Source organism: Mandrillus leucophaeus, unplaced genomic scaffold (assembly GCF_000951045.1).
Source record: "Mandrillus leucophaeus isolate KB7577 unplaced genomic scaffold, Mleu.le_1.0 Scaffold74, whole genome shotgun sequence".
Lineage (NCBI taxonomy): Eukaryota > Metazoa > Chordata > Mammalia > Primates > Cercopithecidae > Mandrillus > Mandrillus leucophaeus.
Window position 1 is genome coordinate 2141037 of NW_012108030.1, and position 9543 is coordinate 2150579.

At 56.6% G+C, this 9543-nt stretch overlaps 1 protein-coding gene across 1 annotated transcript in view; it reads left to right on the forward strand.

Annotated features, from left to right (window-relative positions):
* The first annotated feature begins 252 nt into the window (after positions 1-252).
* LRRC4B (leucine rich repeat containing 4B) overlaps positions 253-9543 on the forward strand; it is a 45330-nt gene continuing 36039 nt past the window's right edge. The window contains exons 1-2 of the mRNA XM_011965964.1: positions 253-418; positions 2431-2762. Coding sequence (XP_011821354.1) covers positions 2466-2762 — 297 coding nt within the window. The 5' untranslated portion in view covers positions 253-418; positions 2431-2465. The remainder of the gene's footprint in view (positions 419-2430; positions 2763-9543) is intronic.

Genomic DNA, 9543 nt, shown 5'->3' on the forward strand with positions numbered 1-9543 from the left:
CGGGAAGCCCTGGAGAACTGGGGACTCAGAGACCCCGGCTGGCTGGAGGCATGTGGAGGGGGGGGCCTGGGCGCAGGGAGAGGCCCAGCGGAAGCCAAACCACCAGGGTGAGTGTCCCCCACCGTGGGGTTGGGGGGAGAAAAGGACGGGAGATGGCGGAGGGCGAGAGGGGGAAGGGGAGGGAGGCCGAGTCACTGCAGAAGCCGTGATGCGGGTGGGGGGATGCGGGCTGGCAGCGGGAGAGCTGGGGACAGATGCGGAGGTAGACGCAGCAGCGGCAGGCCTGGAGGCCCGGGTGGGTGCCGTGGGCTCCCACAGGCCCTGCGGGCATGCCCCCCCCACAAATCCAGGCCCTGCGCTTTGTGCCAGCCCCTTGGCTAAGAGGGTGTGGGCTGGATCATCGCCAGGGTCTTAAGAGGTGGGAGCCCCAGACCCAGGATAAGGAGTGGGCACCGACCTCCCTGTTCACATTCAGGAAGACGAAGACCCTCACGGCACTCACACAGTCAGACACGGACACACAGCCCCAGCGCTCCAGGAGAAAAATGAGCCCGGGTGCAGACACAGAACCAACCAACCTCTCCTCTCCCTCTCTCTCTTTCTCTCCCCAGCCCCCTCTTCCCCCTCTGTCTCTCTGCCTCTGCTTCTGTCTCTGTCTCTCGCTGTCTCTCTGTGTCTCTGTCTAGCCCTCGCTCTCACACGCGCACTCGGACGCACAGATGTATGCACACACATTTTTATCTGGGTTAACATGGTCTTGGAAACTGCAGGAGGAGGCAGTGACTGTGTGTGCGCACGGCCGTGTGCCTGGGGATGAGCCTGTGTCGGGGGCCCTGAGAGTCCACCGTGAGAGGGCGTGCCCATCACTGCTTAGTGTGTGAGTGGGTTGGTGTGCGTGTTTGTGTGACCTGCTCTCCTCCCGGTCTCTTGAGAACGGTTTGGGGTTGGCCTGTGTTGGGGCAGAGCCTGCTGGTGTGGGTGTATTTGTGTGTACTCAGAGATGCTGCATGCAAAGGAGGGCTGGGAGCCAGAGGGTAGACCTAGGGCCGAAGTACCCTCCCTGCGCCGTCCCAGCCTGCTCTGTGCCCTTGGATAGGCTGTTTTCCCTCGTAGTGCCTCAGTGTCCCCATCTGTAAATTGGGCATCCTAACAGCTTTCTCCTGTGGTCATTACGAGGCTTACATGAGCTGACCGGGATACAGTTTGCTGCATTGCAAGGGCTTACCCAGTGTTCTGGAGAGACTATTGTTACCAGTATCGTTGCTGTTGCTGTGACTCGCCCATCCCCTTTCCCTCTCTGGTTCTATGGGAATGGCGGGGCAGGACAGATTGGGGAGGTACAGCCTGACTTCTCAGAGGACCCGAATCCCCACTGTCTGCTTTCCTCCTAGAACCCAGGCAGAGTCCCTGGACCCCCTTCCCTTCCCCATCCCCTCCCCGAGAACCAAGCTCAGTCCTGCGGCAGCAGCTGGCATGAGTCCCAGCGGGGCTGTCTCTGCCTGGAGCACCCACAGTCTCTGGGCGAAGGAGGGGGTGCAGCTGGTGGCCTCTGAGCCTGTGCTGCCCCCTGCCAGGTCCCTAGCCCCCCTTACACACAAACTCCAGTCTCCTCCCTCCTCACCCTGCTGCCTCCCAGCCCTCCCTTCACCTGCCCACACCTGTCACCTCCACGGTTGCCTTGTCTGCCACCTTACCCCTCTCTCCCTCAGGTCCTCCCATGAGTCTGACTTAAATCTCTGAAGCCGCCGCGAGGACCCCACAGGGCCTGGACAGGGTGGGCAGTGACAGGAGGGTGTGCAGCAGAGGGGCTTTCGGTTTAGCTGAGGGTGCAGGGGGTGGGGGAAATGCATCTCTTCGCTAACATCCCTGGGAGGGGGAGAGGGAGCGGGAGTGGAGGGGAGAGGAGGCTGGGACCCACCCCACAGGGGATCACGCAGGTGGCGAGGGGACCGGGTGGGTGTTGGGATGGGAGCGAGGTCCTGGCCGCCTGGCTTGCTCTTCCCCCTTTCTGCCCCCTCGCCTTGTCTGTCTGTCTGTCTCTCTCTCTCACTCCTCTGATGGATCTACCTTTTTGAAATCATGCAAAGAGCTGGGTTTTGAATCTGGACGACTTCCGCACTTACTGGCTGAGTGACCTTGGATGGGCGTTTCCTTTCCCCTAGCCTCAGTTTTCCCCACTGCAGAATGGGCGTAGAGTCTTGCCAGCATGGAGAGGATGAGCTAGTGCTGGGCCGGGCGGGCCACGCTTCCCTCTGTCTGCCCCAGCCTGCTGGGTGGGTCCATCGGCGGCTGTCGCCCTCCCTGCCCCTTTGGTTCTGGGCATGGGGCAGGGAGGCAGTGATGGGGCTGCCTGGGTGTTGGCAAGTACCCGGGCCACGTGGGCTCCTGTCCCTCACTGAACCTCTCCCCTCTCTCTTCCCCCACCCACAGCCCCCCAGCGTCCACGCGGAGCATGAACATTGAGGATGGCGCGTGCCCGCGGCTCCCCGTGCCCCCCGCTGCCGCCTGGTAGGATGTCCTGGCCCCACGGGGCATTGCTGTTCCTCTGGCTCTTCTCCCCACCCCTGGGGGCCGGTGGAGGTGGAGTGGCCGTGACGTCTGCCGCCGGAGGGGGCTCCCCACCGGCCACCTCCTGCCCTGCGGCCTGCTCCTGCAGCAACCAGGCCAGCCGGGTGATCTGCACACGGAGAGACCTGGCCGAGGTCCCAGCCAGCATCCCGGTCAACACACGGTACCTGAACCTGCAGGAGAACGGCATCCAGGTATGCGGGGCCAACAGGTGGAGGGGGACCATGGAGGGGGGTACTGGGAAGACGTGTAGATGCAGTCCATCCCTTCTGGGCCTCCCCACACCGGCTCTTCCCTGTCTCCAGCACCCGTGGACTTGCGGGTCTGCATCCGATCACCTGGAGCTGGGCTCCCGAGGTGGAGTGGGGGCTCTCTGGGCTTTGGGACCACAGTGCTCCCTGTCTCTGAGCCACTGTGTTGGGGTCCAAGTGCAGGCCGCCTGCCCAGCCCCCAGCACGGGACAGGCGGGTCGGCCTAGGCCGAGCCCTGGAGTCACTGGGGTGTGGAGGGCAACCCTTCCGTGGGGACCTCTGTGGCATCTGCACCACCACACTCCCTCGTGGCCTTGGGAAGGTGGCGGCATGATTCTGAGCCTCAGTTTCTTCATCTGAAAAACGGGGACGATGCGAGCCCCTGTGTTGAGGCGTTGCTGTGAGGGCTGAGGGCTGTGGGTCTCGTACTTGGGGCTTTAGCCTGTGTGCTGGCACCTGGCGAGTGGTCAGAGGATGGGAGGCGTTGCCATGGTCATTTGCCGGGCAGTGCGGGGTTTGCGTCCCCATTTCCTGGAGCTGGTGTGAGAATTGGAGAGCAGAGAGGCTGAGATCGCTCTGGTGCCTGGCGCCGTGGTGGCCTGTGGCTGCTGCTCAGGATGGAGCAGCTGCCACTCGATTAATGATGACTGTGATTAGGATAGGCCGTAAGCGAGGGCTTGGGGGGACAGAGCTGTGCTATTAGAAAGCAGGGCTTCTCAGCCTCTGCCCTATTGACATTTGGGGCCAGATCATCCTTTGGCAGGCAGGGTGGGGGGCTCTGTCCTGTGTGCTGTAGGATGTTTAGCAGCATTTCCGGCCACTAGATGCCAGTAGCACCCCACCCCCAGTTCCAAAAATGTCTCCAGGCATTGCCAGTGATTCCCGGGGGATCATTACCCCAGGTTGATTTGGTCCAACTCCTGCCTCCAAGCAAGCCCGTAAAGCTGGGAGAGAGGAGGGCGCCCGTGCCAGAGGTCCCAGCTCCCCCAGATCTAACCTTCCAAATAGAAGTGCAGCTGCTCTTCTGACTGGTCCCTGGGAAGGAGGGGAGGACTTGGCCGCTCCCATCTGACTATCCTGAGAACCAGATTCAGGGAAAAAAGGGGACCTCTCGGGGAGCAGTCTCTTCCTGGTGGCTGTGGGGCAAGGGCCAGCGAAGGGGTCCAGAAACATCAGGGGCCTCGTCACCACCCCCTGCTCTTGCAAGGCCTTGTCCCTCTGTCCACACCCACCCCCCACAGGCTCCCATGTCTGCCAGTTTGCTTTGAGTCTGCCCTGCATCTCCCTAGCTGCAGTCTCCACCAATCCGTCCATGTCTCCCTTGAGCAGGTGACATCCCGCACTGTGCGGTCCCCATGCACCTGCCCCCGGCTTCCCTGCACTCTATCCTTCCCCTACTTATACACGTGACATTCAACAGACACCAGCAGTACCGGCTCTGCGCCAAGCCCCGTCCTGGGTGGTGACCGAGCAAGGCAAAGCCCAGCCCTAGCCCCGGCAGCTCACCTTCTAGTGGGGAAGAAACCAGGAGGAAAAGGAGCCAATGGATGGAACGGCACGCCAGGGAAATGCGCTTTAGAGAAATGGCCAGGGAGAGCGTGGGACGGGGAGGCACCCACACCACTCACCAGCAGCCCCAGGCCGTGGCAACAGCCCCGTCGTAAAACCTGGACCCGTATCTCTTTTAGGGGGGGAACTCAGTGAACAATTCAGTCCCACAAACATGTGCTGAGCGCCACCAGCAGACGTATGTGTGTTTATGATTTATGATAAGTGACGCACAGGCCCGCTCCCTCCATATATCACACACCTGGTAAAGCACACACCAAGGTGGACGTTGTCAGAGAGTGAAAAGCATCAGTAGGAGTCCAGACACCTCCATTTCTCATTTCCCCCCCCACCACCAGTGGTTCTTGCACCACCTCCAGAGACGGGGATGGAGGGTGTGTTCGTCCAATTCATGAGAGTGGATGCTTGTGAGTGTTTGTCAGTGGGCTTGACCTCCCTCAGTGGACACATCCCAGACAGCAAGAGGCATGGACCACGTCGAGGGTAATCAGAGGCTCTTTTTATTTATTTATTTGTTTATTTACTTTTTTTGAGACAGAGTCTCACTCAGTCTCCCAGGCTGGAGTGCAGTGGCGGAATGTTGACCCATTGCAACCTCCACCTCCTGAGTTCAAGCAATTCTCCCACCTCAGTCTCTTGAGTAGCTGGGATTACAGGCACCTGCTGCCACGCTCAGCTAATTTCTATATTTTTAGTAGAGACGGGATTTCACCACGTTGGCCAGGCTGGTCTCGAACTCTTGACCTTAGGTGATCCACCCGCCTCGGCCTCCCAAAGTGCTGGGATTATAGGCATGAGCCACTGCGCCCGGCCCAGAGGCTTCTTAAAACTTAATAATTTTTAGCCTGGCGCGGTGACTCATGCCTGTAATCCCAGCACTTTGGGAGACTGAGGCAGGTGGATTGCTTGAGCCCAGGAATTTGAGACTAGCCTGAGCCACACGGCGAATCCCCATCTTCACTAAAAAACCAAAAATTAGTCAGGTATGGTGGCATGCGCCTGTGGTCCCAGCTACTCAGGAGGCTGAGGTGGGAGGATTGCTTGAGCCTAGGAGGCAGAGGTTGCAGCGAGCTAAGATTTCACCGCTGCACTCCATCCCAGGCAACAGAGAGACCCTGTCTCAAAAAAAAAGTAATAACTTTTTAGTTATCCAAATAAAAAAGTGAAAAAAATCACCCTAGTTCCATCACCAGATATAAACAACTACTGTTTATATTTTATTTTAATACCTTCCTGGCTCTTTCCTGTGTCTATGTAAATGGTTTCATTTTTAGAGACAGGGTCTCACTCTGTCACTCAGCCTGGAGGGCAGTGGGGCTATCACAGCTCCCTGCAGCCTCAACTTCCCTAGCTCAAGTGATCCTCCTGCCTCAGCCTCCAGAGTAGCTGGGACTACCTTTTTTTTTTTTTTTTGAGACGGAATTTCACTCTTGTTACCCAGGCTGGAGTGCAATGGTGCCATCTCGGCTCACTGCAACCTCCGCCTCCCGGGTTCAAGCGATTTTCCTGCCTCAGCCTTCTTGAGTAGCTGGGATTACAGGCATGCACCACCACATCCGGCTAATTTTGTATTTTTAGTAGAGACAGGGTTTCTCCATGTTGGTCAGGCTGGTCTCGAACTCCCGACCTCAGATGATCCACCTGCCTCAGACCCCCAAAGTGCTGCCACTGCGTCCGACTTTTTTTTTCCCTCCCCCCTTTTTTATGAAGACAGGGTCTCTCTATGTTTCCCAGGCTGGTCTTGAAGTCCTGGGCCCAAGCAATTCCCCCACCTTGGCCTTCCAAAGTGCTGAGATTACAGGTATAAACCACCTAACCCAGCCAGAAGTATATTTTTAATTACTTATTACAGAATGAATACAAATTAATTGAGGAAAACTAGAAAATATACCTAAGTAAAAACAGGAGGACAGAAGCCAACCACAAATCCACAGCCACGGGTAGCTCTCCTTCGCTTTGGTGTCTTTAGATGTGGACACCCTCCCAACCCATGCGCAGTGCGTTGCACAATTGCTGCTGATTTGTAAATGGAGTTTTTGCTTTTTTCTTTTTTTTGAGATGGAGTCTCTCTTGCCCAAGCTGGAGTGCAATGGCACGATCTCAGCTCACTGCAACCTCCGCCTCCCAGGTTCAAGCAATTCTACCGCCTCCGCCTTCCGAGTAGCTGGGATTACAGGCGCCCACCACTACGCCTGGCTAATTTTTTGTATTTTTAGTAGAAACGGGGTTTCACCATGTTGGGCAGGCTGGTCTCGAACTCCTGACCTCAGGTGATCTGCCCGCCTTGGCCTCCCAAAGTTCTGGGATTACAGGCGTGAGCCACCGCATCCCAGCCAGCATCCCGTTATTAACCAGGCCCTTCTTTTTTTTGAGATGGAGTCTGTTGCCCAGGCTGGAGTGCAGTGGTATGATCTTGGCTCACTGCAACCTCCACCTCCTGGGTTCAAGTGATTCTCCTGCCTTAACCTCCCAAGTAGCTGAGACTACAGGTGCCCACCATGATGCCCGGCTAATTTTTATACTTTCTAGTAGAGACGAGGTTTCACCATATTGACCCAGCTGGTCTTGAACTCCTGGCCTCAAGGGATCCACCCACTTCACCCTCCCAAAGTGCTGAGATTACAGCCATGAGCCACCCTGCCCCGACTCCTTATTTACAGTTTCTGAGTTGATATGAACAACACCAGGGGGACATCCATTGGCTCATTCTTCCTAACGTTCTGGACTCTGCCCTTGGGATAAATTCCTAGAAGCGAAGTTTCTGGGTCTGAGGGATGATGACAGAAGCACCACCCTGTGAGTTCTATGTGGCTTCCTCATTTGAGAGTACTCCTCCCTTACACACACACACACACACACACGCACACACACACACACACCAGGGCCTGGCACTGAAGCATTGGTAGCGACAGGCTGAATTCTGGGGATTCGAGAGCCTCCCGTGTGGCCTGCCGCCTTGGTTGTCATCTGTCCCCTGCTGTGCCGCCACCTGCATGAAGGCAGGGACTTTGCACTGTTCCCTGCCGGATCCCCAGCACCTAGGGCCGAGCCTAGCATGCAGTAGGTGCCCAGCAGCTGTTTGCCTGTAAATGGGAGGCCAGCTCCCAAGCTCCTGCCCAGATCCTTGGCAGCGGCCCTGCAGCCATCTGTCGGTGGGAGCCGACGCGAATCCCTGCAACGCCTTCCCGTGAGCTTGGCTAGGAGACTCCTGTCACCTGTTCTCGCCTGGCCCTGGCCTGGGCGCAGTGCGGGCAGCAAGAACCTCGTGGGGACTTTGAGGGACTCTAAGTCCACAGGGTGACGGTGCTGGCCTCTCTCTGGGAGGCTAGAACATTGCCGTTCATCTTTGGTGAGAGGGTTAAAATGTTCTTCTGCCACATGACAGGGACAGCAGGTAGTCCCCATAGTAAGACAGAGGATGTGTTTTTTAAAAGATCATGGCCGGGCAGGGTGGCGGCTATGCCTGTAATCCCAGTACTTTGGGAGGCTGAGGCAGGCAGATCACCTGAGGTTAGGAGTTCGAGACCAGCCTGGCCAACATGGTGAAACCCCATCTCTACTAAAAATACCAAAATTAGCCAGGCATAGTGGCGCGTGCCTGTAGTCCCAGATACTTGGGAGGCTGAGGAAGGAGAATGGCTTGAATCCGGGAGGTGGAGTCTGCAGTGAGCCGAGATCGTGCCAATGCACTGCAGCCTGAGTGACAGAGCAAGACTCCGTCTCAAAAAAAAAAAAAAAAAAAAATCAGCAATCTTCTGAGGCCCTCCCCCGGCCCCATCACTGTTTTTTGAGATTGGTAGGGCCTGCAAGCCTGGAGTCTCCAGAAATGCCTTTTAAGGCAGAGGCCTGGAGACTGCCTTCCCCCAGCTCACATGCCCTGGACCCCTGGGAGAAGACCGGCTGCAGATCTGCTCCTCCATCTCCTCGGAGCCTGGGGGGCAGCTGCGCCACCTCGGCTGGGCCCAGCCTGTCCACTCCTTGCTCCTCAGTCAGGCACATGGTCCTCACCGGACCGGCTCCTTCCTCCTTCCCTCCCTTTTATCCTCGTATCCCCGCCTTCCCCTCTCCTCACAGAAAGTCCTCCTAATGTGTTTACTGTGGATTTTTTGCTTGCGTGTGTTCTTGCAAAATGGATATTGTTGTTTCGTGTGCATGTATTCTTAATTTATGCAGAGGAAGCTGCGTTAAGATCGCTGTCTTTGTCTCACTGTGTTCACTCGGCCTGTGTTTCTGAGAGTGGTTCACGTTGCTGCGTGTGTCCACTCTGCTGCTGTCGCTGCTGCAGAATTGATGGGCACCCACCCCCGTCCACCTGCCAAGTCCCCCACTGCTTCCTGATGAGACTGGACGTCCCGGAGGCTTCTAGCTGCCCCACCGCAAATCCTCCCTCAGGACCCCTCTGGGAGCTGCGTGATCATTTCTGTGGAATATATACCCAGAGGGAATTGCCAGGCCATAGGATATTCATGTACTTAATTTAACAAAGTACCGCTGAATCCACCCAGGGCTTTTAGCGGGCGGCCCTGGGGCCCTCCTGGGGCCCACTAGGAGGTTGTATGCCAAGTAAGTGTGGTTCCAGCTTAAGGAACAAACCAATCCATCCTATGGAAATTATTAGAGGGGCTTCAAAGAGTTGTGTTTAAGGATGGCCCGACTCCAACATTTAGAAGTAGCCTCAACTCATGCTGACAAGGGGCTGGTTACATCAGTGCTCCCCAGCATTTTTGGCACCAGGGACTGCTTTCATGGAAGATAATTTTTCCATGGACTGGGGTGCCGAGGAGATGGTTTTGGCATTACATTTGTGGTGCATTTCTTTTTCTTTTTTCTTTCTTTTTTTTTTTTTTTTGAGACAGAGTCTTGCTTCACTCTGTCACCAGGCTGGAGTGCAGTGGTACAATCTTGGCTTACTGCAACCTCCGCCTCCCAGGTTCAAGCGATTCTCCTGCCTCAGCCTCCCGAGTAGCTGGGATTACAGGCACACACCACCATGCGCAGCTATTTTTTTTTTTAATTTTATTTTTTGAGATGGAGCCTCACATTTTCACCCAGGCTGGCGTGCAGTGCCGCGATCTCGGCTCACTGCAAGCTCCACCTCTCAGGTTCACGCCATTCTCCTGCCTCAGCCACCCAAGTAGCTGGGACTGCAGGCGCC